Consider the following 17,536-nt stretch of genomic DNA (forward strand, 5'->3'; position numbering starts at 1 on the left):
AAACCATAAAATGTAACTAATGCATACTTTAATTTAAATTTGAAATTTTGAAAAGCAATATAGAGACAATTCAAATATAAAAATTGAAAATGAGGCTGAAGACTAATAAAGTCTTTTTAACTTGTTATATTTATTATTTTAATATATAATTAATATATTAAAGTGGTGTTCGGTTTCAAAGATAAAATAATACTAATATATAATCTAAGATTGAGTTATGAGGTTATTTTAGTCATAGTGGGTGAGCTATGACTAATTATCCTATGAATATACATCTAAGATTGATGTGTGAGATTGAATCTCATGAAGCAAACACACTACAAATTTAATCTCGGAATACAATCTTGCAAACCGAACATCCCCTAAAATTACTAGTATAATCTTATTTTGGTGTTACAAACTTTACTCGAAAATTAATACTCCCGTTTACAAAATGACTCATATCCCAAAAAAGAAAAAAAACATTAAAATTGATGACACATTGGCAACTTTACAGTCGCAACTGTCACTGACTTCCCCACACAGCAAATCTGAAACAAAATGACTCCGTGAAATCAAACGCCTGTGGTGGGAGCAAAGAAACCCTTGCAAAAATTAGTGGGCTGTGGTCCGAGAATCCGACTCCTCAGTATCAGTGGTACTTGATCTGCCCCAGGTGTAATGCCAGAAGCTGCCGCCGCAAGCAGTCCCACACCAATACTAACCCCGATCGCTACTTCTACTCTTGCCCCGATGTCACTCCTCTCATTCCTCTTCATCCCATTTTCCATCTTCCTTCTTGAAAGATTTTACTAACTTAGCCCCTTTTCTTGTCTTTATTGTGATTTGTAGGTCAATTTTTCAAGTGGGAGGACGATGTGAAGCCCCATGAATGGACCAGAGTGCCTTGCTGCGGGGGCTGTAGCGCCGGAGTTTGCCGGGTTAGTAGGGAGGTTTTCGGACCCAATGCGGGTCGGGTCATGTTCATGTGCAGAGTAAAGGAGGTATCTTTTTTCCCCAATTACTATTCAAGAATAGTAATTGGATGGTGGTGATGATGAATTGATGATGTTCCCTCTTTGTTTGTTAAATCTTGAATTTTGATCATATGTCATTGGTTGCTTAGTGAACTAGAAGCTGAGCTCAGACTCTCTCTGAATTTAGATAAATGTTCAAAATAATTGGATGATGCTGATGCTGATGGTGGTGATCATGATGATGATCCCTCTTTGTTTGTTCAATCTTGAATTTTGATCATATAATCATTGGGTACTTAGTGAACTAGAAGCTGAGCTCAGATTGTGTCTGAATTTGGATAAATTTTCAAAATTTGGTATTCTTTTTCCTTCGTAGATTGCTGGCTTAATGTGCTTGATTTGCTCTGTGACTCTGTCAACTGATTTGTTCAATACTTGAGTAGTCTTTGATGTGCAATGGGGAGTAGATTATATCTTGCGGCATGAGTATTGATCAGATTTATATTTTGTAGAATTACTGACTAACTGCACTGAATTATGTATTATTGTATTTTATACTTTGAAATCATATACAGGGAGAAGGTTCGTGTGGGTATAGAGTTTGGCTAGACGAGCTGGAAATGATGGAAGCTCGTCAAACAGAGGAAAGGATGATTCCGTCTCTATCAGGAAGGGTAGATTGCAACGGTGGAGTCACTGATGTTGTCGAGAACGACAGCAAGCAGAGGGATGGAGGGACAGATCATGTTTCACCTTTGGTTGAACCTTCAGATGATCTCGTGTGTCGTGAAGTAGAAGTAACCCCTCGGAGGATGGATCAGTTGAAATGCCTGGAAGAAAGATCTAATTCGACTTCAAGGAGACCTCACAAACGGTCACGTTGTGGAGGTATAATAGGTGATAAATCTATCCTTAGTTCTTTATGTCGAGAGTGTGTAAGTCTACGAACTAGGAAAGAAATTGATAATGGATTTTGGAAAGATACTAGTGTTCATACAGTATATCGAGGGAAATATCATTCGAGAAATAGAGTACTTCAGTTTCTCATCTTTTTTCGTTTCTCTTATTTGAAATACTCTTGCAGCTTCCGGTTTTCCAAATTATGCTAGCTTTGCGACAGTACGTGTAGCACTGAAATCTACTTCAACTAGACACTGTTGGATGGCGGATGCAATCCGTGGGAATCTAAGCACTGAACTCAATGGCTGGTGGGGAAGGCTTGTTTTCCATCCGAAGCGCTGCTTGATGAGTTATGAACTGAAACCATCCACCACGTGTAAGTGGGAACCGCCCTCTTTTTCTTTCGGATTTTATTGTTGTGTCTTGCAAATATTTTCACTGTCTAATGGTTCCAAAACTGATAATAACAAGCAGTGTGCCTTACTGTCTTGAGCTTGAGCAGCAGGCGTTGGTTGTGTTTCGTTCTAACCCTTAGTTTCCGTCTGATTGCTCTCTTTGTAGCTGTTTCCAATCCTCTAGAGTTTGTGGTGCAAGACATTTTGGTGAACCTTAGTGGTTCAATCACCCCGGGAAGAAATGCAAAGGCAGTCGAAGGCTATAGAATGCTTTCGTTCAATCTGGAACAGCATCATAGTCCTATAATCTAGAATGCCTCCAGTATGAGCTTCTTGCCCGTCTGGAGACAATGGATGTTAAAGACCACGCTGCCATGACTCAGGAGGCGGAAGCTACGTTTGCTGCTCTAGATTGCTTGCTTTTCGATTACAAAGATTTCAAAAGGCACGTGGATGAACTGATCCGCTGTGCTTCACAGTTGTTTGAGATTGACCGAGCTATTCCCACGGCTGATTCTAATCAGAAGTTGATTGAGATCTGTTCTACAGAGAGAGAGGCTAGATGAGATCAACCGCGTGCATGCTGAGGCGCTCGAAGCCTTGATCGACAGCAAGAATCACATAAAAGTTTTGCAAGAAGAGATCTCTTCTGCCCTTGACCGGCTGTTCCAGATTGAAGCCGATGTATCTTGTTGTGAGGTTGAGATGAGGTGTTTGGAGATCGAGCTCGAGAAAACATCTCAAAACAAGGAGGCGTTGGAGGGCAAGTACTTGATTGCATCTAAAGAACTGGAAGAGTCTCAGAAACTCATCAAACACAGTGAAGCAGAACGAAATGCTGCAAAGGCTGCATTCGACCGGGCAAGAGCATTGCTACGAGGATAGAATAGCACACGAGCTGTCTCATTGTTCATGTAACGTATCTAGGCGTATCTAGGATCAAAATAATGCCTATTCTAATCTGTAATCTATCCTTGTAATATGATACCTCTTGTTATAGATTGTGGTTTTGGTGTATGACAATGTTAACTATATTGAAGCTAAATAAAAGAATGCAGATTATAGTAAAAAGTGATAGTATCCAGCATTTTATTAAGTTTAGGGAGTTTGAGTTTGGAAACATACAGCATTCACACTCTCATAATAAACACACTGTGCCGGAGATTACTGGTACAAAAGCTACCTATTACAGCACACACCTTCACTTGGCTGGTTCATAACCATAGGGATTCTTGCTGGCCCAGTTCCACTGATCCCGACACATCTCGTCGATCCCAAATTTCGCCCTGAAATGGAAAGCAAAACTAGCTCAACAAACTACAACTCTAAGCAGTAAAATATGGCAACCAAATAGTCACACTTACTTCCATTTCAACTCCTTTTCAGCTTTGTCCGTCTCTGCATACACGATCTCCGCATCACCCGGTCGTCGATCAGCCATCACCAACGGAAGTTTCTGCAACATCACAACAAGAGTTTTATCTATTTAATTGTCCAAATATGATATGATGTATATATACAGCACCATGTGGCATTTATTTCAACGAATTAATCATCGAATGAGAGTAAATATATATGCTTCAAGAACTTACCTTCCCAGATGCTTTCTCAAAGGATGCTACCATTTCCAATACAGATGTGCCCTTCCCTGTCCCAAGATTGTACACCTCACAGCCTGCAGGTCACGTGCATTATCGAAAATCAAGACTCAAAACATAACTAATCAATTACAGTCGATAAACTATCTGAGTCCTTATAGCTTAGGATAAGGAATTATTGGCATAAAATTATATTCTAGTTGATCAAATTTACCAAAAAAAAGTGTATAGATGAAGATGATATGGACAGTCAAGTTTTCCAATATAAATAGAACACGGGCAAAATAAGTAATTAGGAAAATAAAAAAAAAATTATCAAGATGAAACTTAACCGTCGTAAACAAAGTATCGGTGTGCAAGATATATACTAGTGCAATAATCTATGAGCTGACACCACAAAAAAGTAACAATAATTATAAGAATGACTACACCCGACTCAGAGCACATACCTACAGAAGTATCAGAGAGTTTGTTCAAAGCAGCAATATGGCCATCTGCTAGATCCACAACATGGATATAATCACGCACCTGAATATCACATATACAGCTGCAATTTAATAAACATCTTCTACTTAATTCAGATAAATTTACAACAACTATGCAAATATCAAGCTTATGCTCGAATACATCTGAATATTATGTATATTAACTATTTAACCCCCACCAACCTTTCCACTCCAACAGTCCACAATAGACTATGTTGCTTGTGGAAATCCAAGTATATTTTAACATCATTAACTAACGAACAAGAGTTCTAGCATGTCATACGTAATACTGAGTCTATAAACTGAAAAAATTGGCCCTGGAGATTTTCAAAATGGTTCGCTATATGTATCTGTGCACAAAGACAACATGAGTTAAGACAAAGGTACTTACTCCCGTTCCATCCTTTGTCGCGTAGTCAGTTCCATAAACTGTGAGTGCAGGTCGCCTTCCAACGGCTACTTGTTGCACAAAGGGCATAAGGTTGTTTGGAATTCCTCTTGGATCTTCGCCAATATAGCCGCTGGGATGTGCACCAACTGGGTTGAAGTACCTTAGTAAAATGATCTTCCATGTGGGGTCTGACTGGTAAAGATCACGGCATATCTCTTCGATGAAAAGCTGAAATAAAGACCGTAAAATTTCAAGTGATTTTGCTAATAGTACAAAATAACAACTCACAAATACACAGTAATGTAACATATAAACACAGCACATATGTACACAACCAAGACAAATGTTAAACTTATTTTCTATTCTTGCCAATATCTTAGATTAGATTCATTTCTCAAATTCCATTAAGATGAATTTGTAAGTTACCTTTGTCCTTCCATAAGGATTCAGAGCACTAACGGGAAACTCCTCTGTGCATGGGACCGTTTTTGGTGAACCATACACGGTAGCAGAGGATGAAAACACTAGCTGAAATGTGAGAATGAGTATAATCAGCACGAAGAGAATGAAATAAGTATTAAGTATGTGGGGTGGTAGCAAAATCGGGCTAGTTACCCTTTTACATCCATGTGCAGCCATGACCTCTAACAGAACAATTGTACCAATGAGGTTGTTGTTATAATACAGCAAGGGTTTTTGCACACTTTCTCCAACTGCTTTCAATCCGGCAAAGTGAATAACAGCATCAAACCTTCATAAGGTGAGAACGAGGTGTCGAAGATGTTACATAAGAAATTCTGGATACACATGTATACATAAAGTAACTTCACTATATACTAATCTAGTAGTATCATATAAAATGCACTGTTTGTATACTAAGATAATTAAATTCTAGGAGAACAAAAAAGTACATACGATAACATTGTATCAGGTAAATCCTTTGTATATACAAAGAAAATATAAAAGAATGAAGTGTCTTGAAAAGGTTGAAGCTTAGTATTATTTGACAATAAATATGATCACTGTAGCCAGTGGATGAGAATCTTGAAGAAATAACAATCAACGACCAGGCATCCATCTATTTCTCTAAATAGAAATCAGCATACAGGAAAGAGCATATGGCACTTAGGATTTTTTACACTAACAATAACATAATTTTGATTTATTTGACGGTCGAGAACAACTAAACCACAAAACTTAAGAAGACTTACTTTTGGGAAGCAAAAAGCTCCTCAAGTGCAGGCTTGTCCCGAAGATCAATCTGCATCCAACCAAAAAATGGAGAAGATAGTAAGCTAAACATTGTCTCACACAACTACAGCTGCATTAGAAACGAACAATCATATCAAGCAAAATATTCTAACAGAATATCTATTAATTATTACTATAACATCAGCCCGATCTAGTGCATCAAAGTCATTATCAGTTCAAACAATGCTAAGGAAAGATCCTCCCCCCCCCCCCGACGTGGCATATTATTCACGTATTTCCACACAACAAAGCCAAAACTCTGAAAGGGTGGCATAACATAATCAGCACTAAAAAGTAAACTTTATTATATTTATACCACAGAACTCTCTACTTCAAATTGATCACACACCAGTGGAAACCAACTAATAAGGTGATGGATCAAACTTTACTTCAAGCATAGAATTGCAGACCAACCATTAAATTCATTAATAAACACTTTGCAAACTATTGACTCTAGTTGACCACTCCTAAAGCCGGATCTCTCCACTTCCAAAGCCAAAATCATCCGGAGAAACCAAGAACAGCACAGATCACAGAAAACACCAAGAACAATACAGATCAATCGCAAAACAAAAAGCCCTCGTAGAATCCAAGTGCACCACAACTAAAGCACAAGTCAATCCCACCAACCCCCAAATCACATCACAACTCAAAACACCAAAAAACTCACTCAAAATCCAAAACCCAAAACCCAAAAAAGTTATGGAATAAAAAAGCAGTCTTGACAAGTAAAAAACCTTATGAAAAGTGAGATTGGAGCCCTGCTCCCCAGCAAGTTCCCGGACCCTCTTGAGGGAAATTTCCGACGAATTGTCAAGATTATCCACCACCACAGCCTTGTAACCGCCGAGCAACAGCTGCAGCACGGTGTGACTGCCAATGTAGCCGGCGCCGCCAGTCACCAGAATAGTCGAAGACATGCTTCCCAACTACTTCACCCAAAACTATGAATTTGTCGAGTAAATTGATAAGAGAACCAGCTGAGATCAGAGTATGAGTAAAGTAAACAGTGTATATATATACCACTGAGATCGAATAAGGGCACTGCAATTAGAGGCTCGAAATAATTAATTCTGTGATTTTATACAATAAATAAATACTAGTACTATGAAAACTGTACCTTTCGCTGATTGGATGATCCCTGAAAATTATACTTATGGAGAAAAAGGGAGATGGGTCAGGTTAATCAATGTCAATATCAGATGTAGAGATTCTCGTCTCGTTGTCGATAAAGTTCTGCCTTTTATAGAATTCCCAGAAATAATTTTGAAGGTTTTATATTTCTGGGAATCAATTTGAAGTTTCTTAGAACTTTAAACTTTTGAAAAGTTGGCATTTTGTCAAAGTAGTAGAATTCAAGAATCGGATACAGCGCTTTCTTGGCCGGCTTATCGAATTCAAGAATCGGATCCTCAAATATTCATATCCAGAATCTATCGATTTTAATTCTAAAATGAAATGCATATTTTAGTATAAATAAAAATATTCATTTTAATTCAATGTGTAATTAAAAAATTGTGTTTTCTTTTAGTGAATTTTTAGGTGGAAATATGTTAGCTCTGTGATTATGTAATTTTATGAATGAAATTAAAATGTTTCCAAAAATTTTTATCATGGTAGGTTTAGCCAAAGCGATTAGGGGACCTATTTTAATGAAACTTTTATTAATGCTTATTAAAAGTTAGTGTTACTATAATTTATAGTATGATTAAAGAGGCGTGCTCAAATATAAAACTGACCTAACTTTGTTCTATAAAATAAAGTATTAAAGTATAAACCGACAAGAAAATTTTATGACTCTACCAGACATATTTCATAGTGTAATTCTATGTTTTTCAGTTTTTGTTTGAATATTGTTCGGTAATTTCTCCCTATTAATCGAAATGGGGATTTTTGTGAGATTAATTTGAGTATCAACATATATTTTGCGGGATTAAATTTACATTTTTCTGAAATTTTAATACTAGTAATAAGTTATTTCTATTTTGTGATTGCACAATATGTTATTGCATAAATTAGATAGATGAGCAATAATTAATTTTTTCAAACTATCTATTGGTTAATTATCATGAGATTACTTTAGATAAAATTCTCGGAAATTCAGCAAGCATAAAAAGCAAGGGATCTTTCAACTTTACCATATTCCACTATCATTTTTCATTTGCATAAACAATGTCAACCTTTTCATCTCTTAAACTTAAGTATAAAAATAATATTTATATGACAGTCTAGGTGTTTATGTAACTTAAAAGTGACATTGAAAATAAAAGAAACAATATTCAATATTCAAAATATAATAATGAAATGTGAATCATGAGGTCTTTTCCAATTATCACCAATCAACATTGCTTGAATCTACGGCAATTCCGGTAAGACCTAATTGTGATGGTTTGTGAGACCAAATTTATAAATAAATTCTTTCAGAATGATTATTAATTAACCAAGCCTTTTTTCATATATGGCTCCACACAAATTTGGTACCACCAGCTCTAATTTTATATCATAGTCCAAAAAGGTTTATCTGATAAAGATGAGCACACAATGGTGTAACATTAAAGGATAAATAAATTTTCATTTACATTCGTCCATTTTTACAATGTATAGCTAGAGATTAATTCCTAAGAAAAATAAATGTCAAAATATCCCATCCTCAACCACAAGAGATGGAACACATTATGCTGTCTTACTCCATTGTGTAGATTAATGGAGCATATTTTCTCATATTATTATGAGAAAAAAATCATAAAATCGACACACTTTAGCAATCATAACTAGCCGGCCTCGAACGTCTCTTGCACAACTTGGATTGCTTAGAGTGATTAACCTCGAACCTGTACAAAATGGATGCCAAGCCCGCACCCCATCTTATTCACCGACTACCTGTCTGAAATCTGGTCGGCAGGAAGAGGCTCGGAACTAAGAAGTCGTTCAGCTTCATCGTTTGCCTCAGCTTGCAGTCTCCATTTCTGCAATGACACAAACATAAATGTCACATACAATAAGCAATTTCAGTTTTTCTAGTTTCGCAAATTGAATACGACAACATGCCTCTTCGAGATTCTCAAGTTCCATGATTTGCTCTATCTGCTGAGCAATGTTTTCCTGCCAAAAAAAACAACACAATGGAATCTGTTCATTAAGATTGTTTTTGTATGATAGAAGCTGTTGAGTAGGCAGTTTCTACTTTCTATGTCTTAAACCACAGAAAGAAGACGACATACCACATTGCTGACTGCTTCCGCAGCAACCACATCCACGTCCAGTTCTACCTCAATTTCAATCATTGAAGATATCTGAAAATGGTAAACCATAACCATGTGCTGTTCATAACTTAAATCTCCAAATAATTTAAACAAGCATCATTTTTCTGGAACAATTACATACTCTTGCATAGCTCTCGATCAGTTCAATCCGAGTCTTGAGAGAACTCTCCAAGCCTTCACGCACCCTTTTGACTCTATTTCTTCGAGCACTAAAATAAAAGATAAATTCCAGTTAACGAGCAATTCCACAGATCGAACCCAAATATTTCAAGTTGAGAGAGTGGTCATGAGAGAGGTAGAAATTAGACACAAACCGATAAGAAGGTTCTCCAACAGCATAAATTTTGTTCTCCAACTGGCACATGCGAGCAAGCATCCAGACCTTAAGGACAATATATTGAGTAAACGTAATTAAGAGAGATGGCCCTTGTCCAATCCTATAAGTGCATTAGCATATACAGGCACATAGATGAATTGCAAATGTTTCTTTAATTAGTATATTTTCAAACAATTTAAAATAAATGGGATGAACAATCAGTAACCAGCAATCAGTATTAGTATTCCTGGGCAGAACCTCATTTTCAGCCGCTTTCTTCAATTCCTTGATGCGAGACTGAAGTACGTCATACTGAGATAACAGCTGCTGCCTTATGGATGTTACATCCACTAGTCTTTGTGGAAGCTGGCAACGGAAAAGACATAAACAGGTAAGCATGACTGTGGAAGACACTTACTCAAGGTTTGAGAAAAAATGTATATTAAGTAGCTAAACTGTTGAGGAAGTCGCAGTTGGGATTAAAATTAGAACATAATACTTCCTTTCAATTGTCACTTGATATTTACAGAATAGCATCGTGACATTAGAAGATAGAGACGCAATAAGCTATAGGCTTTTAACATACTGGGAGGTAAAAATCACATGATTAGTTGCCCGTGAGACATATGTGTGATGTGACATTATTGACTCAAAATGAAATCTGGGAAAAATAAACATAATCGCGTGCACAAAGCATCTGATCCTAGCTACTCAGCCAAAAATCTATATGTATGTAGAAGCTAGAAAATATTTATAGATACGGAAAACTTTTAACGACCATCATAACAGTTCAAGAGTAGAACAATTCTATGAATGATAAGTTTTCAAGCAGAAACTGAATGCTGCAGGGGCAGTAGTTTATCAGAGAGACTTGCCTTGTTAAGCTGAGGAAGAACCACACTGCTAAAAGTTGCACCTACAGCCACCGAAGAAAATGCAGCAGCTGCAATCAACGGAGGCAAGCTAGGATCAAGCATTCCAGAGGCTGCGTCACCAGTAGCAAGCACCACAAGAGTGGGGAATAAAATAGATGGACTCAGCATGGATCTGGTCGCATCTTTTCGAGGGGCTCTTAATAATCGTGATTCTCTACCATCTTTATGATTGGTCAGGCACATGGGCTCACCAGGGTAGAAATTTGGAACTCTTGCACTCAGCTTTATAGGACCAACCTCTCTGTAAACACTTAATGGAGCTGCTATGGCAACAGTAACTCTTTCTCCTTCCTGAGCAGGGAGATCGACCGTTTCAGTGGCAAACCTGTGTGTTCTTGCTAAGCCGGAAGGGGTCTCCACCTGCAGGGGGCATGAGTGATTGATCTAGTAAAGCTTGTCATCATTATATAAAAAAGCAAAGTGGTAATATAACAGAACTGCAGACTTTCAGATAGGAACTTCAAAGCAAATGGGTGTCAAGTTCTCCAAAGGGGTTTCCGTAGGTGTAAAGAGTAGTTTTAAATTTTAAAACTTCACTTGACATCACATCAAAATCTAGGAACAAAAGCATTCAAACTTGATGTATCATATACCCACAAATGAAAAATAAATTTATAAAATTATTACCACAATGGAGTGAACAGCAGCTGGAATATCTTGTTTCGTAATTTGCAAGAATTGTAGCGCTCGTTTCCATGCAGGGACATCCATGCTGCGTTCGGCAGTAGGAGGTCCTTAGAACAAGTGAATATCCCAGGATCAACACCATGTGCATTTACACTTTCTTATTTATTGGCTAAAGTAAACAACAAATAAAACAAGCATCTTGTCACTGAGAGGCGTGTGGTGATTTTAGACTTGTCTGTCACTTACTAAAGAAAATGCCTTCACATGTCAAGAAAGACAAGGAACTTAAAGAGTGCATCTACAGGAAATGAGAATAATGTACCTAATTTCTTCAGATTCAATGCTCAGGATGTTCCCTGAAACTAGTTCATACTGATAACGACACTTTGAACATGATACGACCTGAAAATGAAGCGTGCATATTAACAACTAAACAGAGAATTTGCAACTACCACGATCTAAAAAGAATGTCCTAAAGAAAATGAGACAACAATTGATCAATTTCTTCAATGAATCTTAGGCATACGTGTGGCCCTAAGAACTTCTTTTGATTGCTATAGTTTGCATCCTTTATTGGTCTGACCCTATTTTGGGCAACAGATCGTGGCCACTCACTCAGTCACTCATAAGGAGTACTATAGAGAAATAAGGCAAAATCATGAAATTCCTTTTGCTAATGAACCACAAAATTCGATGGTACACACTCACTTAAGGAACCATTTACGATGATCCAATTGACTCACTAACCGGTGTAGAATAAAATGACAGTGCTGGATCGATAGCCACTAACACGGACTGGTAACTGAAAAATTAACTGTAAAATCGAGATTGTATGCACATACCTGAATGCCTTGCTGTGGTTGAGCGACAGAAACAGCTATCATACAACTGGGGCATCTCACCACCTTACCGAAAGGAACCTGAAAAAAATTATTACAGTTTCTTGGTAAGGAACATCTTCTGCCCATGTTAGTTTTGTTCTGGAAAGCATGCTTAAAATTTCAGACATAATCTCACAAATCACAATAATTAGGAAAGCCTGGAAGGCGGCTGTTGATAAAGCAATTTCATAAAATTTGCAATCTTATACCCACCAAGCACCAAGATAAATTTCAAAGTTTAAAGGATCCAAAAAGTGTTATATCGGCAAATTGTCTACTACTATAAGATAACAATAAGAAAGTAAAAAAGAGAATCTACTTCAAATGAAAGATGAATCTGCACAAATTGCAATACTATTATGATGGCCGTGAACTGTTTATCATTTCAGAAGCCGGTTACTAGCTATAATCATCACTCATCAAGCTTGTACAACCAGATAATAAGATCTACAGTATGCGAAATGCGTAGATATGGAACTTAACCCTTGAGATATTCATACTCGACAAAATGGTTACATTTTCTCCCAATATCAGCAATCATGACATACAATTAACACCATACACAAAAAGGAAAAGGAATTGCCAAGGAGAGACTTTGAGGAGACTTAATGCAACAAAGATCAATGATTTTCCAAGTTTCATTAAAAAAATTGATCACACAACTACAAGAAAGTACAAACGTCGTAATTAAGCGATAAATAGATACCTCTTCACAGGGAGACACTCCCACTCGGCAAACACAGTCAACCACCCTAAGGGCATCTGAAACCCTTAGTAATGCAGCAAGGCCCTTCACTAGCAAGGTATACGTATCTACATCCGGCCTTGACCACTTCAATCTCTCCACTGAAGTAGCATTCTTCCCCCAACCTGTTCAACGAAAGTGTTAAACCCCAATGGCAAAAGTTGAATCACAATAGCATTACCAAAACAAGTAAAAATGAATCCAACATAAATTTCAGAGAAAAAAAGACAACATTTGCGAGTTTTTCATTACCAGAACCAAAGGTAGAGCGCATGGCGGAGAATACGGAGAGGGACAAGTCAGCATTGCCACGATCAAGGGCGGCAGAGATAATCAAGCGGCAATCTGAAGCAGTGACAAGGCCGGCGCTGCCTCGCTCCTCCGAAATCAAACGCAGGGCCTCGGCGGCGTCAGGGGCGGCGGAGACACGGCCAAGCAACACTTGGTCGAAGAGGTCCGAGGCCAGCTTGCTCCCTTCCTCCGGCGAGGAAAAGACCTGGCTGTTGGCGTTGGAGGCGGCAGCGGTCTGTTTGGGAATGGGAAACAAGTAATGCTTTTTCTTGGCGGGAAAGAGGAAGCAGAAGTGGGTGGTGGTGGTGTGTCTGGGTGGGTGGTGAGTTGGGAGTGGGAGCAAAGGGGAGGAGCACCACCACCACTGAAGATTCATGTGCTTGATGAGATTTTCGGAAAGAAACAAATTTCAAGCGTAAATTGTGGGATTTTTTGGAGAGAGAGAGAAATGCCGAATTCGGAGGTGTGAAGTTGGGGATGATGGATGAGAGGCCGTGCACAACTGATAAAAATCCAATCTTTTTGGGAAAAATGATAAAATAAAATCTTTATCGAAAAAAGATCAACAAAGTAATTAATAAAGAAAAATTGGAGGTGCGGGGAATCGAACCCCGTGCCTCTCGCATGCGAAGCGAGCGCTCTACCATATGAGCTACACCCCCATTCATGCTAATCAATACGTTGTTAAGTAAATAAAATATATAAAGTTGTTAATTTGATTAGGCCAATTTCTACTTTCTATTGCAATGTTTGGATTTCATAGTTCTTCATCACCAGATCTATACCTATTTCAACATAGTTCATGATTAATAATTTAAGGATTACAAGTGAAGTGTACATACTTCAACATAGTTCATCACTTTTTTAAGTTTAGAACATAACAACTTCGTTTTTTATGCCATCCCATTTCATTTTCTAAAAAGTGTGACAACGTAGCATATACACCCTCCGTCCCACAAGAATATACACTCTTCCCTTTTTAGTCCGTCCCATAAGAATATATACTTTTCAATTTTGAAAACTCTTTTCACTCTCATGAGGTGAGACTCATTCTCCACTAACAATACTTTAATTACCTTTTCTCTCAACCTCTCTCTTACTTTCCCAATTTTGCATTAAAACTCGTGTCAGATCCAAAGTGCATATTCTTTGGGAATGGAAGGAATAATATGCATGCAAAATAGTTTTGATACGAAGTCAATAGTTTTAGGTTGATTCAACATTTCTTGTAGTTCAATATATATATTCCGTAAAATGGGGGTTTAGTTGAGGGTAATAAAATGCACAAAATCCATCCAAACCGGAAAGCATCCTCAAATAGGACATATAATTAATGATAAGATCCAAAAATGCATAGAGCCAAAGTGGCTAAACAGAGGTTAAATAATACATTATTGCAGCAGTTGATTTCAGCTGGTTTGTTACTTGCCTATAGGAAGCTTATTGTTCTCATCTTTTTGCTTCCACTAATCAATAATCATCACACTCCACACCTGAATCCAGGTGCTTTTAGTTATCAAGTAACAAAATTTAAGGCCACTAGTTGTCGCCGTAGAGCCACTTCTCTGAATTGCTTGTGTAGCTCACCAACTCATCAGGTTTAAACCATAGGTTGATTTCATCCTTGGCTGTCTCAGGGCCATCACTACCATGAATTATGTTCCTTCAAAATAAAACATATTTCGACGTCAGAACAAAACAGATGAGTAAGTAAGTTTCATGGCATCCAGCTAGGAAGCATACCTTCCAACTACAACGGCAAGATCTCCTCTGATGGTTCCGGGCTCTGATTTCTGAGGGTCTGTGGCACCAATGAGTTTACGGCCATACTTGATCACTCCTTCACCTTCCCAGACCTGAAGGAGCACGAGGATAGAGAGAGTAACAAGTTAAGTTAACTCTAAGCTTTCTTGCAAATAAATGATATGAGAGGTGAGCTCTTCTAACCATGGCAATGACAGGTCCTGAGCTGAGGAAATCGCACAGCCCATTGAAGAAGGGTCTTTCCTTGAGGTCGTGGTAATGCTTCTCGGCGAAGCCCTTTGAAGGAACCACTATCTTGATGGCCACAAGCTTGAATCCTTTTCGCTCAAAGCGGGAAACAATTTCTGAGATCTGAATTCAACAGAGAGTCAGAGACATTGCCAAAATGTATGAAGCATGCAGCAGGATCAAACAGTTACCCTATATAAAGTAATGGTGGCCTGGTAGGGGTGGGGTGTATATGCATATAAGTTCTTGTGTTTCTTCAATTCAAATGTAAAGTGAACTCTGCCTTTCGTATAGGGAAAAAAATGAACCATAAAAACTCCAATACTTTACTTATCAAGCCTTAACCTTATATGATAGAACCCTAAAACAGAGAAAGTGTGAGAGTGGATACCAGTCCTCTTTGCACTCCATCCGGCTTGATGGCAATGAAAGTTCGCTCCATCTAACGGAAAAACAGAAGAAACGGAATGCCAGTCAGCATAGTGGCAAAAAATAATAAGACAGGGAAATATCAGAATACGTACTGCAGCAGCATGCGCCTCCTGCTCTTGTAGCATGAAAGCTGTAGCACAACAAAAAATGAAACAAAGCTGAATGAGTAATGGCCTTCAAAAATGCTCACATGTACATCTTGAGAAACTTAGACTAGGTGATATTAGCCCTCTATTAGTAGTTAGAACTAAATCACCGATACTTGCTAGACTCAAGCATACATAATTTTAGCATTAATTAATTCCCTAGTCAAGAATTGAGCACATATATGGGTAGCTGCCTGACTGATAAATTCATTAAAGGAAAAAAGTACAGTTAGTGTTCTAATATCTATCATCTTTCCTACAAATTATACCATATACACGATAGGTACTATTTCAAAACACTGTGAAAAAAAGGAGGGTTCTACAGACCTGCCGCTGGAAGGGCAAGGGCACTCGAAATCCATCCCATGTATGCATTTCCTGAGTTAGATGCACCAAATGAAGCTGCCCTTCCTCGGCTTGAAACTACCGCCGCAGAAGCTGCTGCTCTCCCTCCTGAAATACAACTTTTTTCTTAGTTTCTCATTATTTGGTTCGGCACAGACTACAGTCCTGTCATATCCGGAACACGGATGAATCAAAACAATTCAATGTGGATTTATTGAAAAAACATAAAATAGTCTGCTAGGATCGGACAAAATCAAGATCCTTCTGACAAGCTCATTGAAAAACAGTTACCTTTATCAGTTTCTCGGAAGCAAAAATAAGGGATTACACGAGAAAATGGAAAAAAAAATAGACTAAAACCTTCAGATCAGTCATTCCACATCATATAATCACAAACAAGAGCATACACAGAAAGACAAACTTTTCCAGAGTCAAAATTATTACTTTCCACTAAAAAACAGTTACTTCCTTCACAAATTTCATCCAAAAAAACAATCTTCGACATAGCACCAACCGACATCTCAACAATTAGTCAACAATCAACAGTTGATTTAACAAGCTCCATGATGCACGCGATTAGATTAAACCTAATAGCTCTAGCTACATCAAATAAGCACCAACCATTACGCGTATTTCACCATAACCAATTTAAAGCTGGATGTCACAATTGTATAATTTGGTGATAAAAATAGCAGTAGAATTTACCCGAAAATGAATTGTATAATTTGGTGATAAAAATAGCAGTAGAATTTACCCGAAAATGAACGAGAGGACTGCTTAGAAGCAGCGGAGACGAAAGATCTGGCAGATCTGAGAATCTGAGACCTCATTTCTGGAAAATGTTGATCTAGATTTGGGTGAGATAAGAAACTCAAAGCGGTAGTTGTGCTGAGGGAGAGAGTGAGGAAGTTCCAAGAATAGTGATGGGGTTTTCTTTATACTACTATGTGGCTTTCCGAATAACACCGTGTTTGGTAGCAAAGTTGAAAATTTAATTTCTTCGTATGGGAATTAATTTCTCTTCGATTCTACTATATGTTTTTTTATTATTGGAAAATAAATTGAAATTTTAAAAGCTTTATTACAATGGACTTGAACTCGAGCTGAGATATTTGGTAAATAGACAATGACCACTCTTTGATGCTATATTCCTTTTCGACCAAACCCACCAAGCCTAATGGCTACTGAGAAATTAGAGAAGTAAAAGGTAAAATAGTTGAATGTGTTCAAGAGAAAAAGATTAATAGCTTATTGTTATTTCTCGTTTTGAGTTAATTGAGATATTGGTGCAATAATAACTATACCTAGTTAGTAGCTGAAGTTTCACGCCTTTCAAGAAATGTTTAAAGTTAGTTAAGATTTAGTTGTTTGCGGAAAAAGTTAAAATCCAAACTATAAAAAAATCCTAGCTGACCCATATCTTATTCTCTCGAGCAGGTGGTAGAATGAGGATTCCTTGATTTTGTGCTCCAAATTCCACCGATTCCTTCCTAGAGTTTTCCACCCTTAGGTAGTCCTTTGATTCTAGAGATGAGCTCAAAACCTAAGGCTCTGAATCAATGTCGTTCACCTTCTCCAAATTACAGT

The 17,536-nt window shown here is 37.8% G+C and overlaps 4 protein-coding genes and 1 non-coding gene across 10 annotated transcripts; 1 reads left to right on the forward strand and 4 right to left on the reverse strand.

The window, feature by feature from the left end:
• Window positions 1-514: 514 nt before the first annotated feature.
• On the forward strand, window positions 515-3,228 carry LOC121782992. 5 transcript variants are annotated; one of them, XM_042181018.1, is made up of 5 exons: window positions 515-734; window positions 832-983; window positions 1,532-1,853; window positions 2,041-2,232; window positions 2,418-3,218. In XM_042181018.1, the coding sequence occupies exons 2-5, from the start codon at window positions 960-962 to the stop codon at window positions 2,561-2,563; spliced, it is 684 nt and encodes a 227-aa protein (XP_042036952.1). In that variant the 5' UTR covers window positions 515-734; window positions 832-959; the 3' UTR covers window positions 2,564-3,218. The 5 variants fall into 5 exon arrangements, 3 of the variants coding, with proteins under 3 accessions (XP_042036952.1, XP_042036953.1, XP_042036951.1); XR_006046504.1 differs by having other exon boundaries at window positions 515-983; window positions 2,066-2,232; window positions 2,418-3,221; XR_006046505.1 differs by having other exon boundaries at window positions 515-983; window positions 1,532-1,844; window positions 2,066-2,232; window positions 2,418-3,191.
• Window positions 3,229-3,310: 82 nt separating this feature from the next.
• LOC121782991 (UDP-glucose 4-epimerase GEPI48) lies at window positions 3,311-7,373 on the reverse strand. 2 transcript variants are annotated; one of them, XM_042181016.1, is made up of 10 exons: window positions 7,097-7,373; window positions 6,714-6,920; window positions 5,937-5,986; window positions 5,341-5,476; window positions 5,152-5,253; window positions 4,726-4,953; window positions 4,299-4,377; window positions 3,844-3,926; window positions 3,616-3,707; window positions 3,311-3,537 (listed from the first exon to the last, which is right to left on the reverse strand). In XM_042181016.1, exons 2-10 carry the CDS (start codon window positions 6,894-6,896, stop codon window positions 3,453-3,455), a joined length of 1,038 nt encoding a protein of 345 aa, XP_042036950.1. In that variant the 5' UTR covers window positions 6,897-6,920; window positions 7,097-7,373; the 3' UTR covers window positions 3,311-3,452. The 2 variants fall into 2 exon arrangements, with proteins under 2 accessions (XP_042036950.1, XP_042036949.1); XM_042181015.1 differs by lacking the exon at window positions 7,097-7,373 and having other exon boundaries at window positions 6,714-6,989.
• A 1,150-nt stretch (window positions 7,374-8,523) lies between these two features.
• LOC121782727 lies at window positions 8,524-13,553 on the reverse strand. The gene is made up of 12 exons (XM_042180677.1): window positions 12,996-13,553; window positions 12,705-12,868; window positions 11,960-12,037; window positions 11,440-11,519; window positions 11,118-11,202; window positions 10,431-10,850; window positions 9,814-9,921; window positions 9,554-9,621; window positions 9,361-9,448; window positions 9,198-9,269; window positions 9,025-9,078; window positions 8,524-8,942 (listed from the first exon to the last, which is right to left on the reverse strand). Exons 1-12 carry the CDS (start codon window positions 13,408-13,410, stop codon window positions 8,853-8,855), a joined length of 1,722 nt encoding a protein of 573 aa, XP_042036611.1. The 5' UTR covers window positions 13,411-13,553; the 3' UTR covers window positions 8,524-8,852.
• Window positions 13,554-13,623: 70 nt separating this feature from the next.
• On the reverse strand, window positions 13,624-13,696 carry TRNAA-CGC. The gene has a single exon. It is a non-coding gene; the product is annotated as a tRNA-Ala (tRNA).
• Window positions 13,697-14,344: 648 nt separating this feature from the next.
• LOC121780561 (nucleoside diphosphate kinase 3-like) lies at window positions 14,345-16,870 on the reverse strand. The gene is made up of 7 exons (XM_042178159.1): window positions 16,704-16,870; window positions 15,932-16,057; window positions 15,551-15,588; window positions 15,418-15,468; window positions 14,982-15,149; window positions 14,778-14,890; window positions 14,345-14,697 (listed from the first exon to the last, which is right to left on the reverse strand). The coding sequence occupies exons 1-7, from the start codon at window positions 16,777-16,779 to the stop codon at window positions 14,574-14,576; spliced, it is 696 nt and encodes a 231-aa protein (XP_042034093.1). The 5' UTR covers window positions 16,780-16,870; the 3' UTR covers window positions 14,345-14,573.
• Between the last annotated feature and the right edge of the window lie 666 nt (window positions 16,871-17,536).

Source organism: Salvia splendens, chromosome 20, assembly GCF_004379255.2.
Source record: "Salvia splendens isolate huo1 chromosome 20, SspV2, whole genome shotgun sequence".
In the NCBI taxonomy this organism is placed as follows: domain Eukaryota; kingdom Viridiplantae; phylum Streptophyta; class Magnoliopsida; order Lamiales; family Lamiaceae; genus Salvia; species Salvia splendens.

Bases quoted from the DNA above. Each gene is read 5' to 3' on its own strand.
- LOC121782992 (XM_042181017.1), top strand. From the start codon at position 960: ATGTTCATGTGCAGAGTAAAGGAG. The intron at 984-1,531 runs GTATCTTTTTTC...AATCATATACAG, and splicing joins TCATGTGCAGAGTAAAGGAG to GGAGAAGGTTCGTGTGGGTA. The intron at 1,854-2,040 runs GTGATAAATCTA...ATACTCTTGCAG, and splicing joins ACGTTGTGGAGGTATAATAG to CTTCCGGTTTTCCAAATTAT.
- LOC121782991 (XM_042181016.1), bottom strand. From the start codon at position 6,896: ATGTCTTCGACTATTCTGGTGACTGGCGGCGCCGGCTACATTGGCAGT. The intron at 5,477-5,936 runs GTAAGTCTTCTT...CACCTTATGAAG, and splicing joins GAGCTTTTTGCTTCCCAAAA to GTTTGATGCTGTTATTCACT. The intron at 3,927-4,298 runs GTATGTGCTCTG...CGTGACCTGCAG, and splicing joins ACTCTCTGATACTTCTGTAG to GCTGTGAGGTGTACAATCTT.
- LOC121782727 (XM_042180677.1), bottom strand. From the start codon at position 13,410: ATGAATCTTCAGTGGTGGTGGTGCTCCTCCCCTTTGCTCCCACTCCCA. The intron at 9,622-9,813 runs GTTCTGCCCAGG...ATTGTCCTTAAG, and splicing joins AGAAAGCGGCTGAAAATGAG to GTCTGGATGCTTGCTCGCAT. The intron at 8,943-9,024 runs GCATGTTGTCGT...GTGTCATTGCAG, and splicing joins AACTTGAGAATCTCGAAGAG to AAATGGAGACTGCAAGCTGA.
- LOC121780561 (XM_042178159.1), bottom strand. From the start codon at position 16,779: ATGAGGTCTCAGATTCTCAGATCTGCCAGATCTTTCGTCTCCGCTGCT. The intron at 15,150-15,417 runs GTATCCACTCTC...TGTTGAATTCAG, and splicing joins ATGGAGTGCAAAGAGGACTG to ATCTCAGAAATTGTTTCCCG. The intron at 14,891-14,981 runs GTTAGAAGAGCT...GTGCTCCTTCAG, and splicing joins CAGGACCTGTCATTGCCATG to GTCTGGGAAGGTGAAGGAGT.